The 19630-nt window shown below is 34.4% G+C and overlaps 1 protein-coding gene across 1 annotated transcript in view; it reads left to right on the top strand.

Annotated features, from left to right (window-relative positions):
• The window catches only part of MAN1A2 (mannosidase, alpha, class 1A, member 2), a 155465-nt gene that overhangs the window by 109333 nt on the left and 26502 nt on the right, over positions 1-19630 (top strand). The window contains exons 9-12 of the mRNA XM_010830715.1: positions 2277-2392; positions 6618-6837; positions 12514-12686; positions 15666-15781. Coding sequence (XP_010829017.1) covers positions 2277-2392; positions 6618-6837; positions 12514-12686; positions 15666-15781 — 625 coding nt within the window. The remainder of the gene's footprint in view (positions 1-2276; positions 2393-6617; positions 6838-12513; positions 12687-15665; positions 15782-19630) is intronic.

Raw genomic sequence — 19630 nt, 5'->3', positions numbered from 1 at the left:
CTTTGTTGGCAAAGTAATGTCTCTGCTTTTGAATATGCTATCTAGGTTGGTCATAACTTTCCTTCCAAGGAGTAAGCGTCTTTTAATTTCATGGCTGCAGTCACCATCTGCAGTGATTTTGGAGCCCCCAAAAATAAAGTCTGACACCGTTTCCACTGTTTCCCCATCTATTTGCCATGAAGTGATGCGACCAGATTCCATGATCTTCGTTTTCTGAATGTTGAGCTTTAAGCCAATTTTTTCACTCTCCTCTTTCACTTTCACCAAGAGGCTTTTGAGTTCCTCTTCACTTTCTGCCATAAGGGTGGTGTTATCTGCATGTCTGAGATTATTGATATTTCTTCTGGCAATCTTGATCCCAGCTTGTGCTTCTTCCAGCCCAGCGTTTCTCATGATGCACTCTGGATATAAGTTAAATAAGCAAGGTGACAGTATACAGCCTTGACATACTCCTTTTCCTATTAGGAATCAGTCTGTTGTTCCATGTCCAGTTCTAACTGTTGCTTCCTGACCTGCATATAGGTTTCTCAAGGGGCAGGTCAGGTGGTCTGGTATTCCCGACTCTCAGGTCAGCTGATATTTTACTGGCTGGGTGCAATAGGTGAACAGTGAAATAAAGATCACCTGTTGCTTCCTTTCCTATCCAGCCTAGACTGCGTAGTATCTGAACCAATGTGAGAATACCTTTAGTCTTCTGTGTTATCTGTCCTACAAATCCAATGCTTGTATCAACTCAGCCATGTACCTTTTCCATTCATCTATAGTCAGCTGAGCATTGCTCATGAAAATCATCAATAATAAAGGTTAAAGTCACTACAAATTTATAACTAAACTGGGCCCTAGTGGCTCGGACAGTAAATCTACCTGCAATGCAGGAGACCTGGGTTCAATCCCTGGGTCAGGAAGAGCCCCTGGAAAAGGAAATGGCAACCCACTCCAGTATTCTTGCCTGGAAAATCCCATGTACAGAGGAACCTGGCAGGCTTGCAAAGAGTCAGACACAACTCAACGACTAAGATGACTACAAATTTATAATTTCCAATTCTAACTGGATCACCAGTACCCCTGACAGCTCTAACTTTGATCAGTTTACTTTCTTTTTCTTTACTCTCCTTAAATCTTCTGTATAAAACTCCTATCCATCCTCATCTGTCTTTTCACCATTTCTTTTTAATTTCCTGCACAATTTTAGTATTTACGTATGTCTTTAGTAAAAAGTATTTATATAGATTAAGAAGATAGAACTAAAAAAAATTGCAGAGTGAGTCTCAGTTTATTTTAAAAGGTGAATTAAAACGAGTTAAATTTGTTGATATTACTGATCGATTTGGACTGATTCCAAATATCCTTTTTATTTTGTTTACTTGCTTTTGTAAAAACAGTTTTACTAAGGTAAAATTGACATACAATAAGCTGTATGTATTTGAAGTATACAGTTCAATAAGCTTTAAAATAAGTATAAACTTAAGAAAACTATCACTACCATCAAAATAATGAACATATGTTCACCCCAAAAGACTTCCTCATAATGCCTTTATGATTTTTTTTCCTTACTCCCCTTCTCGCTCCTTTCTCAAGCAACCAGTGATCTGCTTTCTATCATTATAGATAGGTTTGTATTTTTTAGAATCTTCTATAAATGCAGTCCTTTATATGTACTTTCATTTTTTCTGGTTCCTTTAACTCAGCATAATTATTTTGAGCTTCATCCATGTTGTGTGTATTAGTAGTTCTGAATATAATCCCACTTTGTGGAATACCACAATTTGTTTATCCATTCACCTGTTGATGGACGTTTGGGTTATTTTCACTTTGGGGCTGTTACAAAAAAGTGCTGTGAACACACAAGCCTTCTAGTGGATGTATGTCCTTTTTTTCTCATGAGTAAAAATCCAAGAGTGGAATATTTGTATTTTATGGTAGGTATATATGTTGATCTTTTAAAGAAACTGCCAAATCGTTTTCCAAGGTGGATGTACCATTTTACATTCCTATCAGTGGTGTTCTTCCACGTACTCATCAATAATTGAAAAAGACTACTAACCATGTAAAATATCACATCCAGCAGAAAAAGATTTCCTAGAAAATTGGGTTCAGATGTAGAGAAGAGTGATTATGGTACCGTCCTACTGGATTAAATTTGAAGTATGTTGGCAATAGGGCTGTCAATATAATGTTCAAATTATTGCTATGTAATATAGTCATTGTAATTAAAAAATATTATTTTTTGTCCTCTATCTTCTCTTTTTTCCACCTCCATCCTTATTCTGTTGCAGATCATACATCAGTTGGCGGGCTAGGAGACAGTTTTTATGAGTACTTACTAAAAGCATGGTTGATGTCAGATAAAACAGACCATGAAGCCAGAAAAATGTATGATGATGCTGTTGAGGTAATTATTATCGGAACATTTACCTGCTTAACATCTCAAATATATTATGTATTTGATAGAAATTGATGAACATCCTGTACATATATTATTATTTACATTCACTTAGAGTTTGTTAGTATTTCAATATAATAGTCATAAATTGTTTTCCTTTATTGTAACACTTTAATTGTTGAAGAATTTAGTGTAGCATATTTATGTATGAAAATTTATTTCAGTTATTTGTAGCTATTTTCTGCAGAGCCTGGAAAAACTTATGACTTAACATACTTTTCCATAAACATTTCTATTTTCAAATGACCAATTAAACCTACACATTGAGAGCCTTATAGGTATGTAAGGACAAAACACTTTTGTAGTATTTTTTACATTTTATAGTGTTTGCACTGTTCTGATTCCTTTCACATATGTGAAGTCATTTAATCTTCTCTACCGTTTTACTCGTGAGACCTCAAGGTGCAGAGAAGTAAAGCTTGCATAGCTTAGTTAGTAATGGAACCCATATCTGAACAGTCTAGGTCCAGAGCCTGTACTCTTAACCCCTCTTCTATATTGTTTTATATTTATGTAACCTTGTGCTACAGTGTTGTGGCAATTTAAAATCGGGACAGATTTCATTCTTGGAAACACTTATATGTGGTATTTCCAAGTGTTAGTCACTTTGTAAATTATTTGCTTCTGATCTAGTATAAACCCATATTCCTTTAATAATTTAATCACTTTTAAAAGTTGTATATTTTATACACAGCAACACCCATTCTGACTCTAGTCAATGACCCATACTTAGAGTTATAGTTCTTTTGTCTTTAAGTTAAACCAAGGATCTTATTAACCATATATATCCTCACTTTTAAAGGAACTAATCTCTGTAGTTTTATAAAAACACACAGGAGTTGAACTGATATGTTGCATTGTACTGGTTTGCCTACCGTAGGTATAAATGTTTCTTGAAGGAGTGTGTTGACTAAGAAAATGAACTAAACTATAATCGGGAATCTGTACTTTAGTAGGTGACTTCTAAAATTCTTTATGAAGACTTACATTTTGAAAAGTTGAAGAATTTTATTCTGTTATTAAACTTTAAACCTGGAAATTTTAATGATGCAGGAAAAGTTAATGTCTAGGAAGAATGTAGTATTTTTAGTATCACAGTGTTGAAAATAGCCACCTGTATCAGTCCCACTGGATTGTGGCTTCTTTGAAGACAGACATTTATTATTGTCTTGCATGACCTGAAACAATAGGTATTCAGTAAGTACTTGATAAATGAGTGTATTTAATATTTTTATTTTTGATAAAGTGTGACATATCGTATATTGTGTAATCATTTTTTCTTCATAGTTTGCTGCTTTCTTGTAATAATTTAAACCTGAAAACATTTTCTCTTTTATTTTTAATAATTTTTCCTACAGGGAAAAGAACATATTTGTCATTGTTTTAAAATTATATATATTAATACTTTTAAAAGCATGATGCCTGTTTTGAAAGTTAATCTCATAAATTAAAATTTATTTTCCATGAATCATCTGCTATATGAGTTATGTGTCCTAATTTTCTTTCTATATTTGTTTTCTGTATCCTGTTTTTATTAGTCCTTAGTTTGAAAATTGGCACCTATGAAATAACCAGTTAGCTAACTTTCATTTTGAGACATGTATGCAGTTTTTGCAATGTTAATTATCTTTGATAACAGAATTATGTTAGAAGATAGAGTATATACAGATAGTAAAATTAATGACATGTTGTATGCATGGAGGAGATAGGAATGATTATGAATTTTAAGATTCATTCTAATTTAAGATAAGTCATTTGTAAATTTGTCTTTCTAAACTAGTGTATTTAAATTATTCCATCCTCATCTGGCCTTCCTCTACACTTACAAGTATCCATATCCCTGGTTCTTATATCTTAGCTTTCTTTTTAAAAATTGTGTATTATAGATTTTATATTCTGATCAAGTTTATATTTAGTCTTTATTTGAAATAGCAAAAACTATACCTTTTATTCAGTCCTTTTGGAGCATTACTTTCTTGCTCAGACTTGTTCAAAAAATGTCAAACTTCTGAATGGCAGTTACTTTTAAATTGAACTCTTAGGCTTTTGTCACATTTTTAGAGAAAAGGGAGCTGTGCAAGAAATTTTAGGAGTCTGTAAGAGAATTGTTGGTAAAAAGTCCTGTCTTTACCCACCTTCTACTTTAATCCCAGTAGGCCAATGGGGATATGTTTAGATATCTTTTACTCATAACATAGTAAGATTTGTATTACTATAAATAGTAATTAACTATAAATTACTATAAATATATTTATATTACTATAAATCTAATATACTATGTTACTGTGATGAGCAGAAATAAAGTGATACAAATATCACACAAAGATTTAGAATCTAAACTATGGATATTGTCCTTTAGGCATTTATTGGGTGCCATAAATACACACACACACACACACACAGAGGCTTCACTCGTAGCTAAGTTGGTAAAGAATCCGCCTGCAATGCAGGAGACTCCAATTCGATTCCTGGGTTGGCAAGATCCACTGGAGAAAGGGATAGGCTATCCACTCCAGTATTCTGGCCTGGAGAATTCCATGGACTGTATAGTCCACGGGGTCGCAAAGGGTCAGGTACAACTGAGCGACTTTCACTTTCACTTTATATATGGAAAACATGCTGGATACCGTGAGGTCCAGAAAGATTAAAAAAACATTGTCCTTGTATTTAAAAGGAAATAATCTTCATTATAAAAACTAATTTTTCATTTGTGCTTGAGTATTACAGTTAAGGACTTCCCTGATGGCTCAGATGGTAAAGTGTCTGTCTACAATGCGGGAGACCCGGGTTCGATCCCTGGGTTGGGAAGATCCCCTGGAGAAGGAAATGGCAATCCACTCCAGGACTATTGCCTGGAAAATCCCATGGATAGAGGAGCCTGGTAGGCTACAGTCCATGGGGTCTCAAAGAGTCAGACACGACTGAGCAAAGCAACAGTAAATGCTTATTATCATTATGATTATCAGCTACCCCTCTTTGCTCTAATAGGCTTAATAAAATTATCAAAGAGTACTGTTTTTTTATAAAATGACTTATTAAACAATCGTTGAAGGCATCCTGCAGGGCTTGTGGAGTATAAGATGATAAATAAGGCATAGTCCTTATGTTTCTGTAAAACAAACATTGTGACAAGGAATATAGAAAAAACATTTGAAAGCTGATTGTTATTGAGCTTGTCAGAGAACAGCCCATAATATGAGTTGAGTCTTAGTATCTTTTATTATCAGAAAAGTATAATATTTAATCATGTATAATAATTTCTACTAAAGAGAATTAAATTAATGCAGTTCCTTATAGTTTTACAAAGAAGGTGAAGAATTAATCTTTAGCTCCTCTCAGCAAAATCTAAGAACATGGGCCAAAGGAACAAAGCTCTTAAAATTTTTCATTTTTAAAATTAAGCGTGATTGTTGGACTCTACTTTGTGTTATATTCAGGTTTAATAAAGATTTCTCTCATCATTCCCATTCCTTTCAGTAAAGTTAACATTTCAGAAGAAGTAAAATTGACATTTTAGGAAACTGGATAAAATTGATATTATCTCATGGCCTCTCTTAACCATGGCACAGCCTCCAAAACAAATGCCTAAGTTTTTGAAGGAAGGGACTAAGGAATTATGTTTGAACTTTTCAGTTTATTTTTCTAAGTTTTATAACATTAAGCTATTTCACCTACTAAACCTTCTTAAAATACTTGAGCAATTATATGAAAAAGAAGCCATTTTAACTAATTATCAAAATCATATTTTTCTGCTTAACCTGAGTGTTATTCTTCCTATTAACATTTTGTTGTATGAAATAGAAAATAAATTAGCAGGGTCTCTGAGTTATAACTTGTCATCCTGACCTCAACTGAGTGATTATTATGCATTTCATTTAGAGCAAGAAGAAGAAAAACAGTAATATGGGTAATGTTATGTTGAAAGGTAATTTTCAGGCCAGTCTCCTCTCTCCCACCTTGTCTCATTATAGTAGTGATTGAAATATTTGTTTAAGATTATATGTAACTTGATTGTTCATTCCTAAACTTAATTATTGTAATTAAGTCTTTCAGTTCAGGATAGTTATTGCTTTGTAGAATATCGTCTTACCAAGGTTTTGTGCCAGAAGGATGTAGTAAATCTGAATACTAACACTTTGCCTCTAAAATTTGGAATATCTACTCTTTCTTATAGGCTATAGAAAAACATCTTATTAGGAAGTCTCGTGGAGGTCTTACCTTTATTGGAGAATGGAAGAATGGGCACTTGGAAAAGAAGATGGGGCATTTGGCCTGCTTTGCTGGGGGAATGTTTGTACTAGGAGCAGATGGTTCCAGAATGGATAAAGCTGGACATTATTTAGAGCTAGGAGCGGAAATTGCACGTACATGTCATGAGTCCTATGACAGAACTGGTAAGAATATTAATAATGCTAATTGTTTAGTTTAAACTAATCTTAAGATAATATGTCCAGGAATTAGAAGGAAAATAAATAGGCATTTTTCACTTCAAAATAATTTATTCTAACATAGTAAATTATTTTTTTTAAACTTGAATTTTAATTCTAAATACGTGTTCCTGAATCTTTTTTTAAATTATTATTCTGAATTCTGTTTTTTTAAATAAAGATTTTGAATAAGTTGTTTTAAAGACAATAGGTAGGGCTTAATGCATGGGATAACATTATTTTAATATAGAAGAATTAGTTTATTTCCATTTCTATAAATAATGAGTTGCTTAAAAGAATATAGAATTGATTTAGGTTACATGCCTTGCCTATCTTGTGAAAATAGGAATATCCAAAAGATATTAGTTAAATTGAATGTATAATTGATATCTAGATAACTGGTAGTTTGTCTGTTAGTTCACAATAATTTTTAAGTTGTTTGTGCCTTTAAAAAGAAGCTTTCATGTTGCTTTAGGGAAATAGGTGATATTTCTGGACTTCAGTGTCCTCACCTAAAAACAGTGAGATGATTCTCAGTTTTACAGGTGACAAAAGTTGGTTCCTGAGGGTGAAAAATATTGTTTGTGCATCCACGCACACACACATACACATTCATGCATTTAGTCATAGATAAACAGTATATATGTATTTGTTAAATATAGAATTTCATGGAAGGAGAAGGCAATTAGATTTAAATAAAAGCCTGAAGAATAGCGTTAAGAAACACTGAGCAAGGTCTTCCAAGTTTTTCCTCTGGCTTTAAAAATGTATGTTTCTATATGAAATAATGGATAATGGGCTCCCTGAAAAACTGAAAGCTAGGAATTTCTGTTGTGATTTCAGAAATTGAAATGTTGCTTTAGTTAAATAACTAAATTTGTGTTTCAGGGTTAATATATCATCAGGTACTATGAAACTGATATGATTGGTTTAAAATTTATCCTAGTTTATGAATGTCATATTTTTATATAATAAGTAATTGAACTTACTATGAAATTGACCTTTCAGTTTATCTCAGTAACTAAAGCGAAGATTCCATTTCTTGACAAAATATAACTAAGTCAAAAGGACATTGAGGCACATATCATTTTGTGGTGATTTAACTTAGTACATAATGCATCTGAAGTCAGTGACCTGAGTTACAAATGGAAGTTAAGGTATATTGTAGAATATCAAATACATACTTAAAATATAGCTGAAATTAGTATGACCTCAAACAACAGAATGGATATTAAGTGTTTGTACTAGGACCCATGATAATAATACTTGTTATGCAGATTTTGACCACAAATCAACTACTGGATCTAAAATAGTAGGATTTCATGCAACAGACACATTAAAATATGGTCTATTATGGTTATTATAATTAATCATTCATTCCATTAAACATGAAGCACATATTTTGTGCCAAGCATTATGCTGGATTCTTATGGGTTAAAGTGTGAACAGATGTCTTCCTTGCCTTTGAAAAATTCATAGAATACCAGAGTTATGAAAGGATTCCTCATATTACTGTACAGTTCTGACTTTCGCATTTCATAGTGATATTGCCAGTGCTGATTTGAAACACTGATACTATGAAAAGAACGTGTGAACTAGGTTGAAAAGTCCCATGTTCCACTATTTATTATCTTCTTAGGCAAATCATTTAACCTTCCTAAGCCTCAGTTGCTCCATCTGCAAAATACTGGGATAATAATATCCAACCTGTCTTCTACAGAATGTTTTCGAGTTTAAATAAAATTTTTAAAAATGCAGTTTATGGTTGTTGTTATGCTTGTTCTGATGTCGTTTTCATATTGCCAGTCAATGAACCTGTGGCTCTTTCCCATGGTATGCCCCAAAAGATTACTATTTGATTTGTATCCTGTATTTTCAACTCTTTCACTGTTTTTACTTATCTTTAATCTCCAGCTTAGATCTTTTAATTAAAACATACAGTCCTAGTTATGCTTACTTCCCGCTAGGTTATTACATCTTCTGCTGTATTTTCTTATAGCTGTGCTGTAATTTTTGGCTAAGTTGTTTAAAAATATATCCACTTCTTAGTAGTTATTTGGGTTAATTTCATGCAGTAATTACTGCCTTGGGATTTCACTTCAGTTTATTGGAATTAGAATTAACATTATTTCAAAATCTGTTATTATTCATATATTCCACTTACTGATAAACATGGCCTACTGCTTAATATTTAGCTAGGTTTGTAGGAAACACTGCTGAATCTTCATGAAACAGAGCAGTAATTTGGTGTTGTGTGCTAGATTGCTTCAGTTGTGTCTGACTCTTTGTGAACCTGTGGACTGTAGTCCACTAGGCTCCTCTGTCCTTGTGAATTCTCCAGGCAAAAATACCGGAGTGGGTTGCCATGCCCTCCTCCAGGAGATCTTCCCAACCCAGGGATCGAACCCATGTCCCGTGTGTCTCCTGCATTGGCCAGTGGGTTCTTTACCACTAGTGCCACCTGGGAAGACATTATATCCGCATGGGAAGCTAGATTGATACATTGTTTTAGTTTATTCATACCTCAGGTATGAAAAGTGAAAGTGTTGGTCACTCAGTCATGTCCAACTCTTTGCAACCCCATAAACTATAAGCCTTCTGGTTCCACTGTCCATAGAATTCTCCAGGCAAGAATCCTGGAGTGAGTTGCCATTTCCTTCTCCAGAGAATCTTCCTGACCCAGGGATTGAACTCGGGTTTCCTGCATTGCAGGCAGATTCTTTACCATCTGAACCACCAGGGAAGCCCATATTCTGAGGTATAATGCAAAATAAATGCCAAACCAGATCTTAAGACTTCCAGAATATAGTACTTTCTCTATCTGGGTTTCTAGATTAAAAAGACAGACAAACTGCTGAACATTATTAAAATAATGACTATTATATAACTTAATTTACTTCACATTGAAATTGGATAAAGCCTTCCTCAGACTATGTGCTGTCACATCTGGGGGGAAATTTAATCTGTTTAGACAAAACATCCATTGAACATGGAGAAATGGACATATTTTAAGAGTTTTTACAGCTATTGTTTGCTTAAATTGATAGGAAAGGATACAGGAAAATAGTTTAAATTCTTCTCTTGCTATTAGACCATTGACACTGTAGTCAGATTGCATGTCCAAGAATATTCTTCGTGCTTTTTCAGTTCAGTCAGTCAGTCGTGTCCGACTCTTTGCGACCCCATGGACTGCAGCACGCCAGACTTCCCTGTCCATCACCAGCTCCTGGAGTTTACTCACACTGAAGTCCGTTGAGTCAGTGATGCCATCCAACCATCTCATCCTCTGTCATGTGCTTTTTAGATTTTGTTAAATATCTTTTGTTGACTTAAGTGTAATTATTTTTCCATCTGTACAGATTCTACCTGCCCTGAAAGATGCGTATGAATTTTATTTCCCATGACTTTACAAACCTGTGCCTGCTTTAAAATTATCTCTTACTGTCTTACAACTGACTTTTTATTTCAATTGATATTTTACTTTCATTTTTAAAATTTGTGCGTGTCTCTTTCCTTCAGCTTCATTATATGATTTTTGCATCCTCTAGATTCTTTTTACTCAAGTACTAAATTATTTATGATTTTGACTCAATTTTTACTGGTTGGATTAGTTATTTTCCTTTTAGAAATGATGTATCGATTGTAAGTGAGAAATTTTAGGTAAGGAATAGAAATTAAGTAGAGGTAGAATGTTTTGAAATTATTTTTTACAACATTGCTTAAGCAAAAGAGCACCTGAGAATTAATGCCCTCAGAAACGTCAAAACAATGATTTGGCAAAAATAATGGATATGGTATGTGTATTAGATTTGCATGTTTTTACTCACCAACTCCTCATGAATGAAGTTATAAATGATTAATCAGTGAAATAAAAATTTTACTAAGAAGTCTAAAATATTAGTTCCACACAGCCAATGTCTACTTTAACTCAAGTGATATTATTATGATTATGGGATTATTATCTAATTTAAAGTTAGCCTTAAAAGGTTAACATTTGAAAACTCCATACAATCACTTAACACTCCTGGTCTTTGAGAAAAGGAAAACATGAAACCCAGAGTAAGTGACTTTTCTTCCTATTTATTGGATTACTCTCATTTTGGTGCCTATGATGTTTGTTTGACTTTTCTTATTTTAAAAACATTTTTAAATGACAAACAATATTTGATTGTATGCCAGATCTTGTCAGTAAGCTGAGTAGAAGTTTTCTTACAATATATTGATAATTTCTTGGTTAGTCCTTACCTCACATCCCATTGAGGAGGTGGTCAGAACTATATGAGCACACATAAAGTTTTGCATGCAATTTCAGAGGCTTCTTAGACACAACATTATCTCCCTCTTTGAAAGCCTACCATAGAGTTATGTCCTCAGGTTAAAAACGCCTGCTTCGGTTCTACTTTAGTTCTCCAAGACTTAGCAATAATAGCTTGGTTTTCAGCTCTCTTCTGGATCATGGTGTGCTTTTAATAGAGCTACCATCACTACAGTGTTTTTTGGTTTTGTGTTTTTTTCTCCAGTGTGGGCAGTGGTATGAAATGCTTTATTTTAATTATGATTAAAGGAGTTTATGGTGTCACCCTTACAATGCTAAAATTTGGCCACTGCAAACGTCATGCCAACAACTATGGCATGCTTTTGTTTTGGCATGGTTCTTATGCTACCTTTTCTGAGAAAATATAAAAGTACCTAGCATTTCTTGGAAGAAGTGAGAGACCTTGAAATTATTTAGCACTGATACAAACTAGTAAAAAAGAAAGGTGACAGCTGAGAGTGGTAATTGTGTGTGACTCCAGCATCCCAGTGCAGGGTGATTTTGTATTGCCCAGGTATAGAGTGCTGGGTATGATTAGAAAGAGGTTCTTTAGAAGTCTTTCATGTAGTACTATATTCCAGCCTGAATGGAAATCATAATTTAAGGTATTTTATATAATGTTGTATATGTGTAGTGGCAATATTTCTTTTAAGTTTTTTCTTTAACTGTAGTTGATTTACAGTATTGTTAGTTTCAGGTATTTATTCAGACTGATAAATGGGCAATTTACTGATGAAATTCTTAGTGGTTGGCGATTTGAACCTCTTCCTAGCTGTATATACAGAGGTTATAGAAGAGAGATGATTTTTAAAACTAGCTTTAAGTTTTAAAATGTATTGCTTCTTAATGTACTATGGTATACTTAAAAGATTATAATCTGCAACTAAATCTAACTCAAAATCTGAGCTCTGAAATGTTTTCTTACATGTATGTGTTATGTTAAAAAGACTTAAATTGTCTTGACTTTTAAAAAAATAATTTTGCACAATACAGTTATTTATCTGTTTCATTTGATTTTGGACCAAAACAGGAATGTAATGTGCTTATGTCTAGCCTTAAATTTGTTTCTAAAGAATTACTAGACTCTTGTCACTTTAGTTAGATGTAGCAGTATGTTGATATACATTATGAAAAATATTTCATGTCAGAATAATAGAAATATTTATAAGAAAATGTGGAGCTTTTAAAGTCACTGATTTTGCAAAACAGCAGCAATAAAACAGCTATAAAATTACTTTATACTGTATTCTTTCAAGGGAGGAAAAATTTCTGGCAAACCCAACAAAAATGGTTTACTGTGCTCATTTATTTCTTTTGTCATGTTACAGCATTAAAGCTTGGTCCTGAATCATTCAAGTTTGATGGTGCAGTAGAAGCTGTGGCAGTCCGGCAGGCTGAAAAGTATTACATCCTCCGTCCAGAAGTCATTGAAACCTATTGGTACCTCTGGCGATTCACTCACGATCCAAGATACCGGGAGTGGGGCTGGGAAGCAGCACTGGTAAATAAGCCAGTATTTCATTTTATGTGCAAGACTGTTAAATCAGTGCCATGTGTCCTCATCCATGTTACTTCATGTTTAGAATCATTTAAATGGCAGTTTTTCACTATGATTATAAAATTTCTATACTTGACTATTAATGCTTAACCTCTAGAGTAAACTAAAATCATTGTAAAATTGCCCAGATTCACAGCTTAGGTAAATTAACCCCCATTCACTTCAGTTTGTGTTCAGAGTAATTCTTTAGTGGCATCACAAGAAGGATTATTGAATTGTTAAAATTTTTCTACACTGAAAGATAATGCCAACACACACACATACTCTGTCTCTCCATATATGTGTGTGTGTGTTGTGTGCATGCTCAGGCATGTCTGACTGCAACCCCATGGGCTGTAGCCCCCTAGGCTCCTCTGTCCATGGGATTTTCCAGGCAAGAATACTGGAATGGGTTGCCATTTCCTATTTCAGAGGATCTTCCTGACCTAGGGATCAGACCCACCACCTCTCTTGTATCTCCTGCATTGCCATGCAGATTCTCTACCACTGTGCCACCTGGGTGTGTGTATTCACATACATATATTTGAAAAGAGGAATTTTTAATGGTTAGTAAGTAAAGAAAGCAAATGGTTTACTTGTAAAACGCTAACCTTTCAGAGAATTCCATTGTCATCAGTACCTGGGAGAAAGAAAAGTCAATAAGATTGTTCATGAAAGTATAGCTTATCACTGGAAGTGAGGAGGTGTTTTATTCTCTGAGACATACTAATTATGATAAATAGTACTAATTACAATGGATAGTCATATTCAAATTATTTACCTTAAACTTGGAGTCTAGATAGAACCAAAGACATTCTAGGTGAGATAAATAGTGTTAATAAATTGTGCAGACAAGAATGTGTAAGATGTATTTTAGATCAGAATGTAGCCCAATTTATGTAAAAAGAAGGTTTCACGGGTCAACTAGACAAAAGTTTGGTGCCATTATGTAGATAGTCTTGCATGTTAGGTCAAGGCATGAATACTTTACTCAGTGTTTCAGATGTCATACACACACACTTTTCTCATGTACTATGCCAGTGTTTCTCATTTGCAAAGTAGGGGTAGAAGGTCCTTTGCCTAGCTCACAATCTCTCTGATCTTCTTTTTCTTCTCCATCTCTTACCCACTAAAACTCCTTAACTTTAAGAGTCCATCCTGGGACTACTAAAGGTTTTTGAAAGGGGAAGGAACTGTTGAAGACTTTTTAGTGGGGACTAACACAACAAAAGGATCTGATTGTAATCTGCAAGTTGGTGGGTTTTGGAGACCACTGCAATAATGTAGAAATGATGTGATAAAGACTTGAACTAAGGTGAGGACACTTATGTGTCATTTGCCATTCAGACATAGATGTTCTTTATGGAGTTTAAGAGACTATTAATAGAAGCAAGGTGATTACAAATACAGAGCAGGAACAGGCAAAGCATTTATTGTTGCTGCTTTTCTCTGCCTGGGTCCAAAATTGGGAACACAGCTGCTAGGGGAACTTTGTGCAGGAGTGTCCTGCCACAGTTGAGAAAGAGACACAGTGTTGGCACAGTGGTTTGAGAACAGGACACACACACACACTTCTGTTGTGTAGTAACGGCTTACTAATGCTGAGGTAAACCAATATATAGGAGAAGTGAGTGTTAGTCGCTCAGTTGTGTCCGACTCTTTGCGACCCCATGGACTGTAGCCCGCCAGGCTCCTCTGTCCATGGGATTCTCCAGGCAAGAATACTGGAGTAGATTGTCATTCCGTTCTCCAGTATAAGGGAAAGAGGTAAGGTAATCCTGCAATGAATATGACTTGAATGTCCCCTAACATTTATTGCTTCTTATTTAGAGGAATTATGTAAAAATGAATAGTGTAAGTGTTAATTAGCTCTTCTTCAGAAAGGAGGAAGACTATATAAGTAAGAAAAGTAGCAAGGCTAGAAGCAGTAAGCCACAGCATAATGATGAGTTAAATAACCATACCTTCATTCAATTTCTCTGGGTTTGGTGGAGTAGAGAAAGAAAAGAATCATATGTGCTTTCAGCTCTTTCTGTATGGCTTAATTGCAAAGAGTAATACATCTACAAAAGCAGAATGTTTGATAGTTTTGAATTAACAGGGTTTTGAATAGATTCTGTTTAATTCAGAATATTTTATTCAGACATGTTCAAAGATGAAGAAAGATAAATTAAGAATATGAACTCCCCTTTGGGCAGTAGAACATAGTAGTTAATAATAATGTGGAGCAAATTACTCTTTGCCTCAGTTTTCCCATCTGAATAGTAAAGCTATTAAGATAGCCTCACAGGGTTGTTAGAAATATAATTGTTAATAGATTTAAAGCTCTTAAGCCTTCAGCATATAGTAAATTCTTAATGATTGTTAGCTCTCAATATTTGTGATTATTATTGTAATAGGTGTGAGGGTGGGCTCTTCCTGCCAGTTTATACCAACTATAATGCTTAATTCATAGGATTATGATAATACACTGGCATATAGTGTGTTTACAGTAAATATCATATTGCTGTTGCTGTGGAGAGCTCCTTCAGTAATACACTTTTTAGCATGAGTTGGATTGTTGTTTATCCTTGGAAATGATAAAATTGCTTTTAAAATTTTTAGTTCAAACTGACTTCCCTCTTGATTTGTCAGAATTAATGAGGTTTTATTGTACCAGACAGATCTCTAACTCAGTGTGAATAGACTAAATTTGACTCCTAAGTTAGGAAAATATAAAATATCTTAAAAAGATTAAAGAGTTTTGGAGAGACATTCTACATCAAACAGGATGCTTCAGTTAATTTTTCCAGTGCAAGGCTACTTCCATTTGATGAAAAAAGTCTTATTCTGAAACTGTAAAATTTTCATAGAGATTCTCTGAACTTTTGACTATGGTTCCTTAACTTGTCCTTCAAAACTTGAAATTCTATGGAACTGACTCTTGTCTGATCTCTTTCACAGGCTATTGAAAAGTATTGCCGAGTCAGTGGCGGATTTTCTGGGGTGAAGGATGTGTACTCCTCTACTCCTACGCATGATGATGTACAGCAGAGCTTCTTTCTTGCTGAAACATTAAAGTAAGTAGATGCTGTAAAATTTTTTTAAACTGTAGGCTGGTTTTGCTATGTGGTCACTATGTGATCAATTGTGACTGTGTTTTATTCCAGTAAATTTTATTCCAAATATATAGTGAAGTCTTGTATAGTTTACTCTTCAATTTTTAGTTTCATCTCATGGAAGAATGACTTAGACTCTTTGTCAAATAAGAGTACCTTTATTTTGTCTTTAGCCCTTTACTATGCATTAACATTGTCTTCTTAACGAATTTACTATTAAAAAAGAAATGCATAAAATCAAGACCAACTTACTATGGTGTGTCTGTTTTCTCTGGTATCAGGATCTCTGAGGCAGAAATTGTTTTGCATATGTGCGCCTGTGTATCTTGCTTGTGTGCTTTTTCACCCTATCTTAAAATTCATAATTTGAGTATAATGGCAGAATTCTGGAAAGCTCTATAAGAATATATCAATACTCTTATATAGTCAAGGCTATGGAAAAAGATTATGTACATGAATGTTTATTGAAGGTTTATAAAAAGTTACTCTTGGGTTAGTATTAGTTGGAAAGTTAAATAAGTTATTGTACATCCACAATGGATATTATAGACTCTTCACTGTATAATATTAAGTAGGCTATTAAGTGCACATATACATATATAGATGAATATCTTGATAAGTATTTCAGCAACATCAAAATGTATACTGTCATGTACCTTAATTGGTGTTATTCTTTTAGATGCTTTTCTGGTTTTGCTTTTGTTATCAGGTAAAAATAAATTAAACTGCTTATTTTCCTGCCTCAAATTCAGTTACTGTCTTTATGCCTAGAATCAAAAGAAATTTTTTGAGCTGCAAAAAATTTAGAGATCCAACAAACACCATTCCAGTCCATTCCTCCTCTCTACATACGGACATTCCCAGTGCTACAGATCTCTTTACAACATAAAGAACAGTGTGTCATAAGGTGTTTTGTTAATCTTAAGCACATCACTGCCTTATAAGGCTAACACTGCATTGTTCAGAAGCTTTTATTATTAGAAGCACATTCATGTTTTTAATTTTTTTTTAACACCAAAACATTTTGTATTGGGGTATAGCTTATTAACAATGTTGTGATAGTTTTAGGTGAACAGCAAAAGGACTCAGCCATACATATGTATGTATCCATTCTCCCCCAAACTTACCATCCAGGCTGGCACATAACATTGAGCAGAGTTCCATGTGCTATACAATAGGTTTTTGTTGGTTACCCATTTTAAGTATAGCAATGTGTACATGACCTTCCTGAAGTCCTTAACTATTGCTCCACCCCACCCCTCACCCCCGCCCCGCCAGCAACTATGAATTTGTTTTCTAAGTCTGAGAGTCTTTTTCTGTTTTGTAAGTAAGTTCATTTGTATCATTTCTTCTTAGATCCCAGATATAAAGGATGTCATATTTCTCCTTCTCTGTCTTACTTACTTCACACAATATGACACTCTCTAGGTCCACGCATGTTGCTGCAAATGACCTTATTTCATTCTTTTTAGTGGCTGAGTAATATTTCATTGTCTATATGTACTACATCTTTATCTATTCCTCTGTCGATGGACATTGAGGTTGTTTCCATGTCTTGGCTATTGCAAACAGTGCTGCAAGAACGTTGAAGTGCATATATCTTTTTGGGCCATGTTTTTCTCTGGATGTATGCCCAGGAATGGGATTGCAGGGTCATATGTTAGTTCTGTTTTTAGTTTTTTGAGGAACCTCTGTACTGTTCTCTATAGTGGGTGTAACAATTTACATTCCCACCAACAGTGTGGGAGAGCTCCCATCTCTCTACACTCTCTCCCAGCATTTGTTGTTTGTGGATTTTTTTATGATAGCCATTCTGACTGGTGTGACACGATATCTCATTGTAGTTTTGATTTGCATTTCTCTAATAACTAGCAATGTTGGACATCTTTTCATGTGCCTCTTGGCTGTATGTCCTCTTCAGAGAAATGTCTATTCAGGTCTTCTACCCATTTTTTGAGTGGGTTTCTTGTTGTTATGCTATTAAATGTAATAAGCTGTTTGTAAATTTTGGAGACTAATCCCTTATCAGTCACATCATTTGCAAATATTTTCTCCCAGTCTGTGGGTTGTCTTTTCATTTTGTTTATTGTTTCTTTTGCTGTGCAAAGGTTTTTGAGTTTAAGTAGACCCCATTTGTTTATTTTTGCTTTAATTTCCATTATTCTGGGAGATGGATTAAAAAAGATGAAGCTTCGTCATCTCATTTAAGGAGAAGGCAATGGCACCCCACTCCAGTACTCTTGCCTGGAAAATCCCATGGATGGAGGAGCCTGGTAGGCTGTAGTCCATGGGGTCGCTAAGAGTCGGACATGACTGAGCGACTTCCCTTTCACTTTTCACTTTCATGCACTGGAGAAGGAAATGGCAACCCACTCCAGTATTCTTGCCTGGAGAATCCCAGGGACGGTGGAGCCTCCTGGGCTGCCGGTCTATGGGGTCGCAGAGTCGGACACGACTGAAGCGACTTAGCAGCAGCAGCTGTGATTTATGTTGGAGAGTGTTCTGCCTATGTTTTCCTCTAAGAGTTTTATAGTGTCTGGTCTAGCATTTAGATCTTTAATCCATTTTGAGCTTCTTTTTGTGTATGGAGTTAAGGAATAATCTAATTTATTTTTTTTTTTTTTTTTACATTTGGCTGTCCACTTTTCCCAGCACCATTTGTTGAAGAGACTGTCTTTCCAACATTGTATCATCTTGCCTCCTTTGTCATAGATTAATTGACTGTAGGTGCATGGCCTTATTTCTGGATTTTCTATCCTATTGATCTATGTTTCTGTTTTTAATGTTGTACCTTACTGTTTTGATGAGTGTAGTTTGTAGTATAGTCTGAAGTCAGGGAACCTGATTCCTCCAGCTCCATTTTTCTTTTTCAATATTGCTTTGACTCTTCAGGGTCTTTCATGTCTCATTACAAATTTTGAGATTTTGTTGTTGTTGTTGTTGTTCTAGTTCTGTGAAAAAAGCCACTGGTAATTTAATAAGGGTTGCGTTGGCTCTTAGATTGCCTTGGGTAGTATAGTCATTTTGACAATATTGATTCTTCCAAAATACAAACATGGTATACCTTTCGATCTGTTTATATCTTCTTTGATTTCTTTTATCAGCATCTTATGGTTTTCAGAGTACAGATCTTTTGTCTCCTTAGGTAGGTTTATTCCTAGATATTTTATTCTTTGTGATGCAAAGAATGATGTTAAATGGAATTGCTTCTTGAATTTCTCTCTCTAATGTTGCACTGTTAATGTATAGAAATGCAACAGATTTTTATGTATCAATTTTGTAACCTGGAACTTTACCAGATTCATTGCTGAGCTCTGATAATTCATTCCAGAGCTCTGAGCTCTGATGGTAGTTTTCTGATAACATCCTTTGGATCTTCTGTGTATAGTATCATATCATCTGCAAAAAGTGACAGTTTAACTTTTCCAATTTGAATTCTCTTTACTAGAAGCATGTTTCTTATATTGAGTTAAAAATCTGCTTCACTGTGAGTTCTATTCTATGTTCCATGCTTTATCCTTTGGAAATATGGAGTCTTCTACATGGATGTTAACTAACAATATTTGTATATATTAGGCTAAAGATGACAAGTTTCTGAATTATTTGTTTCTGATACCATTCTGGTTGGTTTCTCTGGAGAATGATTCCATGGTTTCCTAGACTGAACACTGTATCAGATGTGATTAAACCAGTGCAGAGTACCAGTCACTAAGTTGCTCATTATACCTTCATTAGTGAAAGATACTATTATATTCTTTTTTAAAAAAACATTTATTTATTTAAACTTTTTATTTTGTATTGGAGTATAGC

The sequence above is a fragment of the Bison bison genome, unplaced genomic scaffold (genome assembly GCF_000754665.1).
Source record: "Bison bison bison isolate TAMUID 2011002044 unplaced genomic scaffold, Bison_UMD1.0 scf7180017864519, whole genome shotgun sequence".
In the NCBI taxonomy this organism is placed as follows: domain Eukaryota; kingdom Metazoa; phylum Chordata; class Mammalia; order Artiodactyla; family Bovidae; genus Bison; species Bison bison.
Note: the sequence above shows the minus strand (reverse complement) of the source record. Positions and strands in the feature narration are given on the sequence as shown.